Raw genomic sequence first — 17,305 nt, forward strand, 5'->3', positions numbered from 1 at the left:
ATGACAGGGTTGCATTTTGTGCATAAAAATTAAAATTCACCAAAATCGTAGTAAAATTAAAATGCCCTCAAAAGTAACTCTGGATTTTATATGAGAGAGTTTATAAAAACAAAGAGAGAGTTAGCGAATCGCGTCGCGCTTTCAGGTGTTAAAATTCTTATTTGAATTTTATTAATTAATCTAATAAGAACGTTAAAGTAATAAATAAAAGTAGTGTGTTATTAACTTGTTTACATTAGAGGTGTGATTTTGGTTTGAAGCAGTGACCAGCTTTGATTAAACATTCAGCAATTGTGATTGGCCTATTTAAGCCGCATTCACGAATTGGAACAAACGTTGTTGCACGTCAGAGCAGTTCACTTAAGCGGCAGCGAAGAAAGCAAATCACGACAAACGAAAATAAACGCTTAAATAAACAAACATTTTTTTATGTTTTTTAAATTAAATAGTGCAGAAAAAGACATTTTACTGAGAGCAGCAGGTTTCTTATATCTGTACGCAAGAATTTTCAGTTCATATTGAATGTTTTGCTGTATTAACTTTGTGCTGCAGAAGTAAGAAGAAAGCCTACCTGTAGAATTGAAGTGAAGCGTGTATGGAATTTGTGAAAAGAGAAAGTTGGCTAAGATATTGTTAAAGCGCTCCAATAAGGAAGTACACGTAATACAGCAAATCAAGTGACACAGTGAGTAGATTTTTAGAATGTTGCATTTCTTGTGTAAAAGCATTACTTTCCTATTAAATAATATTTTACAAATGTTTGCCTTTATTAAATAATGACTGCATTCTTTGATGCAATTTTCTCTGTTTGAATTTTGAAGTCATCATGTTAAAAGCGAACGCAACGGAGTCCCACTCCACTTCTGCAGTAGCGAATGGGAAATCATTGGCTAACGGTAAACCTGTTGCTAATGGTAAAAATGCACAACCTGAAGCAAATACTATGCCACCACAGAAATCAGTTGTAATCGCCTATATACTTTGGCTCTTTGGTGGTATTTTTGGACTACATCACCTGTACTTGCATCGCGATCGACATGCTTTCATCTGGTGGTGTACACTGGGCGGTTATTTCGGTGTCGGTTGGTTGGCTGAAATAGTCTTAATACCGGAATATGTACGTGATGCTAATGAGGATCCAACTTTTATTAAATCATTTGTGGCGAAATTGCAAGCAAATCAACGACCGCCCTACTCGGCTAAGCGTTTTGTGGGCGAAGTAATGATTGGCTATCTCTTTGGACAGGTGCTGCTCATGGCCATACCGGAAACTATATTCGCTGGTATTGATTGGGGTTTTCTACATTGGTTTATACCGGTATTTGTTTCTTTGGGCGTCTGGACTGTGGGCAATATCGGACGCGAACGTGGTGTTTGGTGGCAATGCTTAATCGGCGCCGTTGCCGTATATCCAGCACGCTATCTAATTTATGACGAGACCTATTCATTGCTGTTGACTGCGCTGGTTTCGGCGCTAGTTTTCGATACTTATTCCAAACAATGGTTGCGGACACCACCGAAACGTCACGGCGCTGGCGCACGGTCGGTGAAATTGACAGCTGCCTTGCTGCTTTACTTTTCATTATGGGGATGTTTCCTTTATTTCAATGGCACAATTACGGATGACGATGGTGGTGAAGTGCCGATACATGAAGCTTTACAAAATTTCCTTACATCAGCTTGGTGGACAGATTTCACACAAGCCCTTTCGGATACATATCAATATGCACAGCATCATGGTTGGTATGAGACATGGAAGGAAATTTTCGAAAGTATGGACGTGGATGGCGAACGTAATTCGTACAAGGTGTTAGGCGTCAGTGCAACAGCCTCACAAGCCGAAATTACATCAGCTTATCGTCGCCTATCGAAGGAATTCCATCCGGACAAGGTCAAAGATGAGAAATTGAAAGCGGCTGCAAATCAACGATTTATTGAAATACAACAGGCTTATAATGTGCTGAGTAAAATCAAATCGAGTCGTCGTCGTAAGAACAAAAAGTCGGTTGAAGATGAACCGATTGTTTTATAAGAAAAAAAAAATGTTTGCTGAAACATACCCATATTACGATAAATATTATTTATAATTAAGTATGCATTTAGTTAAGTCAATAACTTAAATTATTTAATTTATTTTATTTATTATCGACAATGCCCAGTTTATAAAAATATCAATTTCGAATATTTATTAAACATGAAATTTCATTTAATTTATTTATTATCCTTATTAAAATATGTCAAAAACAAAAATAAAATCCATTAATATGTTAATATTTGTATGCGACTATTAATATCCAAAAATTTGTGTTTTATTTACATACAAATTAAATTAAAGAACAATATGGACAGAGCAGGGTTGCAAAAAAATTTTTTTTTGCAAAACCGATATCAAAATTTTAAAATATATAATCTCAAAGACCGGATTGAAAAAGAAAACGATTAAAAACAAATTATAAGTTTAGCTTTATATTTAAAAATAAAAGTTTTTAGTAGAGTATTTAGTTTTGTCGCATTTTTAAGTAACCAAAAATGACCGTTTTCTTAACAACATTTTTGAGGAATGTTTTCAACAACAACGACTTTAATAATTGATATGTGTACATACAAAAAAATTGTTTGCAAAATTAGCTATAATCGTATTCTTGTTGTTGTAGCAACCGAATTTTGCCGAATAGACAGGTCTTCACCGGATAAAAAATCCGATTCCGTTTCGGTTACGTAGGCCCGACTATCGAGTGACATTCCTTTAGTGATATCTTTCTGTCTATTTGATCAATGGTCAACTTGAATTACGATATCTTCATGATCTTTTCCACGCTTCAGTTTGACTTCTATAGCTCGGAACTCTCTTCTCTACCAGAAGGAATTTCCATTACCTCGTACGCTGATGATTGCTGGATTTAAACTTGGGCATTGGAACCGATGACATGTGTTCGAAAATGGACATTTATTTCCTTGATCTTTCCGTCAACTGCAAGGGCACTGATTTCCACAACAATATACCAACGTAATTTCGAATGCCACCAACTTCGGTCGCGTACTAAACGCCATTCCCTACGGTGCGCTAGTAACACTTTAAGTTACTCCGTCTTAGTAGAAGGCGTCTTTCGGGTCAATACATCACTCATCAAAGACCTTCAGCCAAAGTTTTCTCGTGAAACCAGATTGAGCTTTTGCAACTTCGTTCTAAATACCGTTTACGTATGTATATACCGTATACCTACTATACTGGTACTAAGTTAGACTTCTGCGTATCTAGAACCTGGCTTATTATACGTATGTATGTCCTGGATGCAAAGTGACACGACACTAACCACCTCTTTCAATACCCCGTCAAACCAAACCAATCACTTAATACCGCTCTCTTTTAGTACGACCCCGACGGATTTCTTTCCTGGATCTACCGTAAACTGACTTCATGATGACATTTGAATTTTCACTTTCTCCCAAACAGGGAACAACGGTATGTAGTTTTAAAGAAATAATATGTTCTTTGGCATCATCAGGATGTTAGTATTGGAATTGGATCGAAGGTCGAAAATTAAATTTTTGGTGACATTGTCTTCTTTTGATCTTAATTTCATACTTCACACCAACTTCATCCAAATTTAATACATAACATTCCTATAACGGTCATAGCCGATCTCGAGTTTGCGACTTTTTAATTCAATACCATAAATTTATTTTTGTTATACCTTGAACGGGGTATATTATATTTTTTACAAAGTTTGTAACCAGAAGAACACGTCGGAGACCTTTTAAAAAATATATACGTTTTTTTAATGACCCTGGATACGAGTTGTGCAGCTAACGACTTCCAATCTTGGACGAAGTATCCTCTGGGTAGCCAAAAGCATCCGTTTAAAGGCGAGCTAAAGTGAGAAGGGAAACACCTCCAATGAAAAACAGAAGACAGCCTCGGATGAGAGACCCCTCTTTTGATGACGACCACTGCAATCGTATTACGAATTACGATTTAAGGGCAACTGGGCGTGCTGAAATGTCCGATCCCTTAATTGGGAAGCTGCCCAGCTGCTCATTGTCCTCATAAGAATAAAGACTGACATCTCCGCCGTCCAAGAAGTGCCGTGGACCGGACAAAGACTGAGAACAGTAGGTCCTTGTGGCATTGCTACAATGGTCACATAAAGTTAACCCACTTTGGGAAGCAGAGGAAAGGGAAGACCTCCACTCCAAGTGGAGAAAGACCTTGCTACACTTGGAATCTCCAGTTGGCGGCAAAAAGCGAAAAGGAAGAACGCCTGGCGCGTTGTTATAAAGTCGGCTATAACCGCAATAAGAGGTGTCTACGTTACTAAAAAAGAAGTCCTTTTTGGAGTTTTTTAGATATCGCTCTGAAAATTTCCAAACGTATTTTTCTCCTTAAGAACCTGTTTATTTGTCGTAACCGACGATATCGGATTCCTGTGTGCTACGCTACAATATCTGATGAAATTTCCCACAACGGACCACTATATCATAAAAACCGTATATTGGAAAATTATTCTACAACTCTGCCGTTCCCTTCAAAGTAGTCCCCTTGGGCAGCATACAGCAGTTCCAGCGCGTTTTCCACGGCCGCCTGGATGTCCGTAATCGACTCAAAATGGGTTCCTTTGACCACCGATTTTGTTTTAGGAAACAGAAAAAAGTCACAGGGTGACATGTTGGGCGAAAAAGGCGGCTGTTGCAACACGGCGATCCCTTTAGAGGCCAAATACTGAGAAACACTGAGGGCGGTGTGGCACGGCGCGTTGTCGTGATGAAGGATCCCGTTACGAGCGATGTCTGGGGCAATCTTTCGAGTACTTGGCAATGGTAGACTTGATTCACAGTTTTCCCCGGTGTAACGAATTCTTTGTGGATGATCCCACGGCTATCAAAAAAGGCAAAAATCATCGTTTTTACCTTCGACTTGCTCATGCGAGCTTTTTTCGGGCGGGGGGCGCGCGGAGACAACCATTGTGAGCTTTGGCGTTTGGTTTCCACGACTAAGAGCACTTTCACCATACACTCTTGTTTCGCCCAATCTGGCGCAAAATTTTATCGCGACGCGTTGCATTTGATTTCGTTTTTCCATTTTCGTGACGAGCACTACCAAGCAACAGGCGAACTAAATAAGCTAGAGCGATAGTACATATATTAATGGAGAGGGGAGGGATGTCGGAAAAAGAGAAAGGGAATTTCAAGCTCACGGGTTTACCAGAAGCGCGGCAATAAAATCAGTCTCATTACTTAATTGTCAAACCTCGTACAACCTGAACAATGATAATACCGTACCCACGACAGTCGGGTGTATCCGGCTAAGGATTGTCAACTCGGCAATAACCTGCAGATACAACAACAACAACTTTGAAAATCAAGTCCTTGTGTGAACAAATCTTTATTTGTGAAGGGTGCCATAGCTATAAGTTAACCTTTTTTCATCCATCTTCTTTTTATCATTATTTAATCCCCGAAATAAAAACTACACATGATTTTTCTTTAAACTAAAACAAAAATATATTTATTTATTACATCGTAAAATTATATTTATTTATTCATTTTGTAATATTACGTAAACATTATGCTACAGATAGCAAATCATGCTATCGAATTGTATATTTCAATAGTGTATTTATTAACATATACATATATATGTATATACGTATTTATATTTAACTTTATTCAATACAATTGCTTTTACCACTTCTCTTCCCTTTCATAACTATGCATATACTTAAAAATTTTATCTTCATATGCGCACAATATACATACGCATACAATTTTTAATACGATATGATTTTTTTTCTTTAATATAAATATATTTAGTATATAGCAATAGTATTTATTACATAATACATTATGCATTAAGTCCACATTTGATTTTATTCACTTTTTTCTTGCTTATTGTCTGTGTTTATACTTATATGTATACATATAACTGCTATGTACATATGTGTGTAGGTAGCTGCTATATAAGACAACAAAACTTGGTGTATGTATGTGGATACAAATTAACTTCAAATAATACACGGGTATGTATGTACATAGTTAATGTGAACAAGAAGAGGAAAGGAAGTGTAAGGTTGCAATAAAACTACTTAAAGGACTATAATAAAAATGCAGGTTATGTAATTACATACATATGCACTTACAATACAAGGAGAACAAGTATGCATACGTATTTATGAGCGTAAAAAGTACTAAAGAGTAAGTGAAGAAATAGAAAATAATTTAGTTTTTTTTTTTACTAAGTTTTATGTATAAGAAAATGAGACTGAGAAAGTTTTGTGAAAGGAAGCGGAGATTGAGTGTAGTAAAAACAGTAAAATTTTCAACTTTTTATATGGACAGCAAAATTAAAAAAAAAGAAGAAAAAATAGTAATTAATAATTTATAGAAATTAATTATTTTTTTTAACTTTTCCACCGAAGAGAGTGTTAAGAAATATAATGAGTAATACACAGATAGGGTGATAGTGAAGTATAAGCTATTTTCTCCAAACAAAGCATCACTTAAACATTAACATTATAATACTGAGCAAAATATATAAGTACAATTTATGTTACTCATTGTGAATCATACTCGTATATTTCTTTTTTTTAAACAACTTTCTTCAAGTATATGCCTTTATTGCAAGCAATTTATGTTTAAATTAATTTTTCGGTTATTAAAGAAATTTAAAACTTTTAGATCAAGAACTTTAATTTTTTCAATTAGTGTTTTCAGTTTTTGAATTATTGTACTTAATTTTTTTAATTATTGTAATTATTATTTTTTAATTATTGTAATTAATTTTTTTTAATTGTTGTAATTAATTTTTAATTTTTGTAATTAATTTTTTAATTATGTGTAATTAATGTTTTAATTATTTTAATTAATTTTAATTTGTTTAATTGTTGCAATTATTTCTTTAATTAATTTAATTTTCAATTAATGTATTTAATTTTTCAAATTGTTTAAAATAATTTTTTAACTTGTGTAATTAATTTTTTCTTGATTGCAAATAATTTTTGTATTACTGTAATTAATTTTTCATTATGGCATATACTTTTTTAATTAGTGTAATTAATTTTTTAAATATTGCATACAATTTTTTTGATTAGTGCAATTAATTTTTATTATATTTAATTTTCAATGATTGTATTTAATTTTTTTTAATTATTGTAATTAATTTTTCATTACTGTATTTAAATTTGTTAAATTTAATTAAATTTTCAATGATGTATTTCATTTTTAAATTTTTGTATTTAATTTTTTTAATTACTGTAATTAATTTTAATTAGTGTAATTAATTTTTTTAAATTTAATTTTTACTTTCAGGAATATTTTTTGAGTTGCGCAAGCTAACGTTACTATTTCTACTACAATTCGGCTTCTCAAAAGAAGTGACGCAAAACAAAAACAAAAAATTAAATTATAAACAAATTGTTTTGTGCGCGCATAAAAACAGCATTTAAATTTATTTCAAATAAAAACAACATAAATTTAAATTCCTGTTAATTATGCGCGCACTCACAAAAATACATATGTATTACTATTATATAATATTGTTTTCTTTTCCTCTTTAAATAGCACTTCTAGTAATTTGTGCTTCTTTTTTTTGCAATATTTTTTTTAGTGTTTGAGCGTTGATTTCACATTTTATACCTATATATTTTTAAACTAGAGGGTTCTTACGAGCATAACGGTTACCTTAAAACTAATTTTTATGTTTATATGTATGTATATATATGTAAGTGTATTATTTTTGCCATTTTCTTCGGGCAATAGCTTGTATACTTTTACATTTTCGTTTTGTCTTCTTTAAGGAAACTTTTTCACAAAATTTTTGTGCAAACTTTAGTTTTGCAATTATATAACGCCTTTCGGTACGGACGTCTATTAACAGTTTACAGTGTTTTTATTTAGTTTTTGTTCATTTATTTTGTAAGCGCCGTTGGTGTGCGTACCTTTAAGGCACTTAACGGCACACCATTAGCCTCACAGTTCATAACTTCTTTCTTTTTCAAAAATCTATCTCTCATTTTGCGCAGCTTTTGTTTTTGTACAGTTTTGGTTTAAAATATTTTTCTCTTAAACAATTTCTCTTCGTCTTTTATCGTTTTCTACAGTTCTTACTGGTAACTCCGTTCTTCTGTGCGCACTTCGGTTTATTACTTTTCGGTTTTAGTTATTTACAATTTGCGCTTACCTGGCTTGTAAGCTTATTATCATGTTATATGAGTGGTCTTTTTCTATGTTAACGTGTGTTGTTTGTGTGTATGTGTGTGCTTGTGTGTTTGTGTAAGTGTTCGCAATGTTTCTATTGTACTTATTGAACTAAATAACTACTAATCATTATAACACATTGCTTTCAATAATCATAACTGTTATTACTTCTGCTAATATTTACTTTAAACTTGTGTCTTTTTGTATGCAAAATTGTATACAATTCAACAAAGTAACAACTGGGTGAGGGGAAGACGGCTTGAAACGTGTGCTTGCTAGCAAAAAGTCACTTTCGAAATTCAGAAAATGAATTTTTGACTTATGCGCATTTTTGTGATAAGCCGCACGCTGGGGTCTCAAGCGCTCTTCCCCTGTCTCTATACATGCATATACGCGCCCTTTTATAAAAGAGCTTTTCTTGTAGTCTAAATAAAGAAACAAAAAAGTTATATCAAACACGCTTACACGCCAACACTTAAAAGCTCTCATACGAGATTAACAAACAAAAACAAAAGCTTTCATCGTTTGAGTGTCTCTATAAATGTGTGTGTGGGTGTGTGATTTGTGGTGCTCTTAAGCTTTCAGCAAGGAGCTTTTACAGCCAACACCGATGCAAACTTTCACATGCATACATACATACATATATGCATTGTACATACATGCATACATGCCTGGATGCTTGACTTTATGGAAGGCGTATTTGTTTTGCAGATGCGTGAATGTATGAGTATGTGTTTGTGTGTGTGTTTATGTATGCGGTGATGGACTTAGAAATGCGTCACAACAATATCCTCTTCGAGATCATCCAACTCATCGTCGGTCTCCTCCACTTCGCCGGTGGCATTAGCCTCGGCGGCGGCTGCTGCGGCAGCGGCTTCCTTCTCCTTGGCGGCAGCCTCCAATTTCTCTTGTTTCTTTAGCTTGCGTTGCTACAAAATCGAAAAATATAAATGTTATTAAAATCTCAGCGCTTACAGAGAGATCACCGGCACTTACCTTTCTTCTGTACAGAATCTCGACAATAGTATAGCCGATGCATCCTAAAGCCAACACAGCCAAAAGCACATAAAGCTTCATGCGCGCACACAATGTGGTAGCATATGCATAGGCGATAACGAAACCGGCTGATTCCCAGAGACGGTAGTTGGAGAAGGCCGCTTCCTTGTTGCGACGGAAGAGTAAACCGTATAGACCGTTAATTTGTGTTTGCCATACAGCATCGCCAACACCCCACAAGCCAGACATAGCGTAGAAGATGAGTGGATTTTCGGGACTGGGACGCCAGAACAATTCCACGGAGATGAGGGTGAAATGCACGACAGCGCCGAGTATAATAATTGGCAGACGTCCAATATATTTCATCACCGAACCGAAGAGAATTGAGCATATGGCATTGACCACACCGAAACAGATCATCACGAAACCAATTTGATGTATACCCAAAGCGCAAGACACGTAAGCTTGTGTGAAATCAGCGCCGATGAAAGCCTGTTCCATGCCAATGAAAACGGTGATTGGTATGAGTAGCTGTTGGTTGGGTTTCTTCATTTGACGGAAGGTGGCCGATAGCAATTCCATGCCGGACAATTCTTGTGCGGACTGTGAGCCTTTACGTTTCTCACCATAACGCTTTAGAGGATCCAAGAAGATGGCAATAATGGCAACAGCGGCAACAATGCAAGACAAGTAGATCATGGTGATTTCGAAGATTTCATTATCTGGTGGGCGGTTCAAGTTGCCATGTCCATTGGTGGATTGCACACAGAAGTTGGCACCACAGTATTGCAGATCTTCTTCGGTGATGGTTGTGTTGGAATCGCTACTGCCGTGAGCGCCGCTCGAAAGCACTGCAATGGAAGGAATAGAAGATATTTTAGCTCAGCAAAAGTTCAGATCCAACGCTAATATTGACTAAATATTACTTTTGAATTATTACGTCAAGATTTTGTGGAAACATTTTAAATAATATTAGCGTCTACTTACCCAAACTCGAGATCAGATTTCCCCACAGTTCGGCCGTTTGCCAGGCCAAGAAGAAGAAGCCGAAGAATCGCACAATAATCGCATCCACAGCTTGTTCGGTTATTTTCGCATAAACTTGACCGACCTGTGTCAAATAGGTGGCCTTAGATGCCCACATAGGCGCGGCACCCAAACCGACTAGAATACCAGCAGGAACCAATGTGTAGAATCTAAGCAAATTAATCGAGTTTAAAAGAATTTTATTAGCATTTAAAATATAATGGTAAATATAGAAAGCGTTCTGGAGTATGCGTCGAATAAATATAAATTTTCGTAGTAATATTTTGTGACGTCAGTTTAGCGGTTGACTCAAGTGATTATATTCACTTGTGAATCTCAAAAAATCATTTTATATTTGAATCTAAATATACTTGAGAATATTCTTCGTTAACTTGAAGGTGATTAAGCAAATATATTGTATTTTTTTTAATTTTTTAACGCATGGAGATCGGTTTCTAAAAATTTAAAGGCGTTTTTCTAAAAACACTCAGAGTCGGTGTGGAAAATTTCCTCAAAATGGTATCGACTTGATTTTTCACACAATCTTCTTAGTTATTTTTGTCATATAATTTTTGCAGTATAAAATTTTTTGATAAAAATTATCGAAAATTATAGATTTTTAATAAAAAAAAATCGATTTTTTAAGTTTTGAGATTTTTTGAAGTGTAATTTTTTTCACTTAAACGACTTTTTTTGGGAACTTCTCAAAACATGTTTGTCGTAAAAATGTCAAACGCGCTTTTCTACTCAATAATATACCGTTATATCGATTGCTAGCGTTAAAATTTGCTATTGTGACGTCAGCAAAACAGCTGATTTTATAAAACATCGCTAAAAAACGATTTTTGGTACCGTTATATATGTATTCGTTGCATTCTCTCTACGACACTCTATTGAACTAACCACAAACTACTTACTTTGGGAACAATTGGAAGGCAATGTACGGCGCATAGCACAGCATACTGAAGACCAGCGTCCATTTCACAGTCAATTTGCGTATAATAAGTGTGGGTAGGAAGATGCATGAGACGACGAGCGCCGCGTAAATGGCGCTCAGCGACACAGTGCCTAAGCCATCTGTGGCATTAATCGAGGACTGTAAATTGGCCGTGCCCTGGTTGGAGGAAACAAGACAAGCATATGTAAAGTTAATATGAAAAAAAATAATAAATACAGGAATGAAGAAAGAAAATATTTATAAATATATATAGTGTATGTATGTATGTATGTATGGTGTCAGAAAACAAAGAGAAAGTGAGTTTTAATAGTATAAACATGTGCGCGTTTAAATGTATTTTTGTTTTTATTTCAACTTGTATGTATCCAGCAGTGTTGGGCAGTGCGTGCGTATGGTAATCATTGGCGCTTGTATATATTTCTTTTTATTTTATTTCATTACTGTTTTTCAACTATGAAACGAATCAATGCGACTACAGGTGCGCATGCACGCACACACAGCTGGATTTTTTCTTTCTTTTTGCTTTTGTGTATGTGCGTAGGGTATTCATATGACATTTTGCTGTGTGGCCTTACCTGAAACGCTGTGAATTGTACCATGAATGCAAATGATATGATGGTGATATTTTTCAAAATGCGCCATTTTTCGCCCGGATTTAAAATAACTTTCTCTCTGAGTGATGCTGTGTCTGGCTCAAAACCAGCTTTTGGCTGCAAATAAAAAAACGAGAGTAAAATTTATTAATTTTTTTATAGAAAAACTTAATTATAAGTAAATAAATACTTAAATTATAACTCAAACTAGGTTAAATAACAAAAAAATAAATATATATTATAAATCAAAACTTCAAAAAATAAATGCAAAATTGCAAATGCAACCGTTATTGTGCGAAATTTATTCAGACGCTTTAAAGACAAACATTCAAAACTTCCAGTAATTGTGCTCTGTAGCCCACTAAGCGTATCAGGATCGCGTGAAACTGTATCGGCGGTAGGAGGAGCATCGTTCGAACACTGTTGGTGCCGCGCACGCTTAGTCCGCTTTTAAGACAAAGCGTTTGCTTGACTTTTCTACTAACTTTTAGCAGCTTCTTTATTAAAAAAAAATAAAAAATTTTTTTTTGCAAAAATTCATTATTTTTTGCTCCTTTTGCTGTTTTTGCTGCCGTACTAAAATTAATTAATCGCCCGATTTGCATACTGGCGCGACTGGCGTTCATTTGTCTATGAAGCGACTTGTATTGTGTCGCAAGAACTAAAGCAAATTAAAACAAATGTTATAATGAACGCAAATTTTAAACATTTTCACCTAAATGCAAACTAATTAAAAATCCTCTGGCATATTTAATTCGCGCGTAGAATATGTGAGTTTGGCTAAGAAGTGGCGCAAAAATAGTTTCGATGTCATGTTTTCATACAATATTTGATTTTATATCTTTGTTTACTATTTAAGGTGCCTGTCATTGAAATATGCCATTTTACGCATATTTTTGGGTTTTCTATTTTTATACACCTGTTTTTATTATTAATATAGTTAAATGTTAACAGCAAGTTCCTTCAAAAATGCCGCATTTTGACCTTTAGCTAAAATATAGTATGTGCAGAAATTTGTTTTGATTATTGCTATTATTATTTTATTAATTTATATTTTTTTGGAAGGAAAAATTTTTATTAAATATAAATATTTTTTTTTAATATTAAGAGTAATCTGTATATGTGAGTGGTCGTGTATTTTGAATTATTACTATAAATTTATTATAATTTTTATAAAAAAATAGAATTATTAAAAATTTATTTATGTGAAATTAAATATTTCGCCATAAATTCTTAGGTATACCAAAGCCTTTTGCACCAATATGTAAAATGTGGTACCTGCGACCTAAGTTAGTTTATAATAATTATTTTTAAATTCTGATTTGGTACTAATTTTTAATGAATTATTTTTTTAATATAATTTTTATATAATTTTCTTATTATTAATTTTTTTTTAATCTCATGAATTTTAATTACTGATTTTGATTTATTTTTTCTATTTGATTAATTAATTTTTTATTTCACTTATTTTATAATTATATTTTAATTTTTTCTTAATTTTTATTTGTCAGTTTAATTAATTATTATTTTTTTTTAATTTAAATTTTAGTTGCCAATTTTTTAAAATTAATTTTTATTTAATTAACTGTTTTTTTTTTAAATTATTATAGATTAACCGAATTATGAAATTTTTTATAAAACAATTATAACAATTTTTTATTAAGTTATTGCAATTTTTATATAATTTTGTTTATATTCAATTCTATGTTTACTTAATTTTTTCCTAATTTTCGTTAATTTTTATTTGTCTGTTTAATTCATTAATTTTCAAATTAAATTTTTTTAAAATTTTTCTAATTAATTTTAATTTAATTAACTTTTTATTTTATTAATTAAATTTTAAAATTTTTAATTTTGTAAATCTTGTAAAATTTGGCAAATTTGGTATAAATAATTTTTTATTTGGTAAATCTATAAAATAAATATTTACCAAATTCACATTTTTTTTGTAAAATAATATATTTATAAAAATATTTTATATTTCTTAAATTTTCAAATATTTTTTTATTCCATTAAATAAAAAAATTAGTATATATAATATTAAATGCATTTTTTTATATTTTTTTGTGTTCTTTATGATAATTAATTTTAATTCGCGATTTTATTTTAATTTGGCCGATTAATTAATTAATTTTTTATTATTTTGATTTAGGTAATTAAATTTTGTTCCATTTTTTTAATTTTTTCCTATATTATTACGCTTAGAATAATTAATCTTTTTAACTGATCTACTTTAATTTCTTTCTTATTTTATTTCTTAAATTTTCCAATTTACCAAATTGTGAAATTTTTATGAAAATAATATTTCTAAAATATACATATATTATAAAATATTTATTTTTTCGTTAATTGAAACATTTAGTTTGTTTGATATTAATTTTCATATAATTTATTTTTTTAACAAAATTGAATTTAAATTCCTGATTTTATTGTAATTTTATTGATTACTTAGTTATTTTGTTGGCATCTCTTTTTTTTTTAATTAATTAATAAAAAATTATTTTTAATTCATCTGATTTTTTCATAGATTCGTATTTTTTATTTTAGTTAAATTTTTTTTATATTTAATCAAAAATTAATTTTAACTTTATTTTTTATATATCTAATTTTTTTATTATCCTTAATTTTTTTCAACATATTTTTTTTTAATTTGTTTAAAGATTTTTGGGTAGTTTTGAAACCAAAATACTTTTGCTGCAGTCATTATCCTTCGGCAATTAAAATCTCAGAAGCTGTTTAGAAAACTAAACTCAAAACTCAGTAACTGAACGAAAGTTCCTTATAGTACTATTATTTTGTAAAACTTATTATTATTTCTTTTATTATTATGATTATTTTTATTGATGTTATAATTTTTATAATTTGTTTTTTTTTTAATTTTTATTAATAATTTTTATATTTGCTTTCACCTTTCATATGAACTTCCACATTTATCTCTATTGTTATCAATCATTTCATTTACATTTAATTTATTATCAAATATTTACACGCGCACATATTTATATATTATACGTGCTTTATATTTTATATATTTGTACAAAATCTACATTTCGATTGGCACGTATTTAATTTAGCATGTTTTCTTGCTCAAAACCTTGCACAAGTTCAAGTACCCTCGCGTTCAGGACCCTAAACGCCGTCGCAATACGCCATTTAGACTTTCGACAATTTATTTTCGTACAAAATTCACCTGTACAAATATGTACAACTGTATATTTGTATAAATGTTTCGCTTTTAATTCTGTTTTCCGCTGTATTTCTTTACTTATCATACTGGTGTTTTCTGTGCACATATGTATGTTTGTATGTTGGTATACCGTAAACTTAATTTAACCAATAAATTTCTTGTATTTATTTACGTACAATTGAAACGAATGAGCCAATCGAGCAAAATGAAAAGTTTTGGTGTAATGACATCTTCGGCAACCTTCATGCGTCACGTCTCTAACTAGTGAAAAAATATGCGTGTTTCGCCCGTGAAAAAGTTCACATACAGTCTAGCACACTATGTAGTTATAACGGTACTATGTGCATTAGCACGCGCACAACAATCACGAATGCGTACGTACGAGTATACGCGACAAAGCTCAATGTGACGGACGATCGCGACAACCGCTATACGTCACAGCACAAACGCGCAGTGTAATGCACCAAGAAAATGCGGCAAGGACGAACGACAAGTTAAAAGTTTATTATGTGTTGTTCTTTATTGCTCACTTCGTATGCACACAAGTACTTATTTACATATATTATGTATGTGTGTGCAATTTTATTTTTTTATTTTCTATTATTTTTTGTCAATTTTGCGTTTTTAACACAGGCGCGTCTTCCGCCAACGGAAGCACATCTAATATTAGCCGCAAAAACCTTTTCAATACACCGTACTAGAATTTACAGTTATATATTATTATTTTGTATGTATATATAGTATAGCTTAAGCGCAACGGTAAAACATTTGAGAATTTTCTTTGCGGAACACTTTTGTCCGAAGGATGTTTCTATGTATAAGATCGATTGGCAACTGAAAAGTAAAGATCACAACGAACCTAACTGATGCTCTTCATTTTTTTAAAATAATCATCTACTTATTATGTTCATTCTCGTTGAAGCGCAGAGGCGAGAAAATGTCTTGACAATCTATACTATACCATATCAAGATGAGTACACTAAGTACATATGTATGTGTGTGTGTGTATATTTGTTATATGCGTCCATTTTTGCGTACTCGCAGCAGTATTTTCGGGTAATATCGTGAACGCCTTTGAAAATTCGACGAAAATGAGTGCTTTCGTCATTATAAAGTAATTGTCAACTCACAAATGAATACACGCAAATATTTAATTAATGCATGTTTGTATGTATGCTTGTGCCGTTATCGTTCGATTTGCGAAATGCAGCCTTGCGAAAGTTTCGAAATTCTCCGGCTATTGGCTTTCATTAAGCAGATGATCTGCGGTATGACCAAATTGCTCGATGCTGGTAATTGAAGTCCAATGCTTTGTGCGTGTGTTTCTCTTTTTTTCTTACTTTTTTGTTACTTTTTTTGAAGTATTAATAAATTAGAACAGCGGCGCGCGTAATGAGCGCCATCAAGCGATCTTCAAGCGCAAAGAGCAGTGCTCATTTGGTTGTATATGGACTTTTGTTTGTCAGCCAATCGAGCGGGCGGCGCGTTTATTGTTTGCTCTCAATTAAGAAATGCGAAATATTGCTTCTTGGAATATTGCCAGGCGCCTTTGGCAGGTTGCGCGAGTTTTTGATTTTCTTTTTTTGTTTTTCAAAGACATGTCTGTGGAAAAACTCGTGTTTTTCGCATAGAAGTATGAGCTGCATGTGCATTGACTGATTTTAGTAGCCAATTTGACGTATTTTATTAAAATCTTATATATAAAAGTGGCATTTTTGATATTAAAGAAGCGCAAATATTTAAATCAACACTTTCGAAAATAAAAATATGTATTTTGAAAAATTAAAAATAATTAATTAAAAATAGCAGATTTAAGGAACTTTCTACTAGCGTTTGAAAATATATTAAATAAAAATACGAATGCACGTAAGAAATGTTAAAAATACTTCTAAAGCTGGCACACAAAAAAATATTACAAAATATTAAGCGGCAAAAAATGTTAAATAATTTAGTAATTAATATTACTGTTTTGAATTTTGTACTGATTTTTTATTAAATTATTTTTTATTCATATTCTTTTTTTGTATAAATAATATTTTTTTTTATAATTTTTATTTTTGTTTTTTATTATAAAAAATATATGTACATTTATAAAATATTAAGTGGCAAAAAAAATTATATAATTTAGCACTTAATATTTCTGTTTTAAATTTTATATTGTATTTTATTAAATTATTTTTTAGACATATTAAATTTTTTTATAGAAATGTTGTTTTCGTAATTTGGATTTTTAAAATATAATACTATTTTATAAATAATTGAGAACTTAACATTTCTTTTTTAAATTTTATATATTTGTTTTGTTATAAAATTATTTTTTTTAGACTTATTTAACTTTTTTCATAAATAATT

The 17,305-nt window shown here is 31.9% G+C and overlaps 2 protein-coding genes across 5 annotated transcripts in view; one reads left to right on the top strand and one right to left on the bottom strand.

Moving 5' to 3' along the window:
• The first annotated feature begins 135 nt into the window (after nt 1-135).
• Nucleotides 136-2,225, top strand: LOC105223194 (dnaJ homolog subfamily C member 22). The gene is made up of 3 exons (XM_029549060.2): nt 136-494; nt 553-685; nt 822-2,225. The coding sequence occupies exon 3, from the start codon at nt 827-829 to the stop codon at nt 2,030-2,032; it is 1,206 nt and encodes a 401-aa protein (XP_029404920.2). The 5' UTR covers nt 136-494; nt 553-685; nt 822-826; the 3' UTR covers nt 2,033-2,225.
• Nucleotides 2,226-7,235: 5,010 nt separating this feature from the next.
• Nucleotides 7,236-17,305, bottom strand: part of LOC105223192 (UNC93-like protein) — a 90,315-nt gene continuing 80,245 nt past the window's right edge. For 3 of the 4 annotated variants that reach the window (XM_011200837.4, XM_019989238.3, XM_049455418.1), the window contains 5 exons: nt 11,749-11,883; nt 11,133-11,329; nt 10,177-10,385; nt 9,190-10,040; nt 7,236-9,122 (listed from right to left, as the gene is read on the bottom strand). In XM_011200837.4, the coding sequence (XP_011199139.1) occupies nt 8,961-9,122; nt 9,190-10,040; nt 10,177-10,385; nt 11,133-11,329; nt 11,749-11,883 (1,554 nt within the window). In that variant the 3' untranslated portion in view covers nt 7,236-8,960. Of the gene's footprint in view, nt 9,123-9,189; nt 10,041-10,176; nt 10,386-11,132; nt 11,330-11,748; nt 11,884-15,129; nt 15,785-17,305 lie in introns of those variants that run through there. The other variant, XM_011200835.4, reaches the window with a different exon arrangement.

Source organism: Bactrocera dorsalis, chromosome 4 (assembly GCF_023373825.1).
Source record: "Bactrocera dorsalis isolate Fly_Bdor chromosome 4, ASM2337382v1, whole genome shotgun sequence".
Lineage (NCBI taxonomy): Eukaryota > Metazoa > Arthropoda > Insecta > Diptera > Tephritidae > Bactrocera > Bactrocera dorsalis.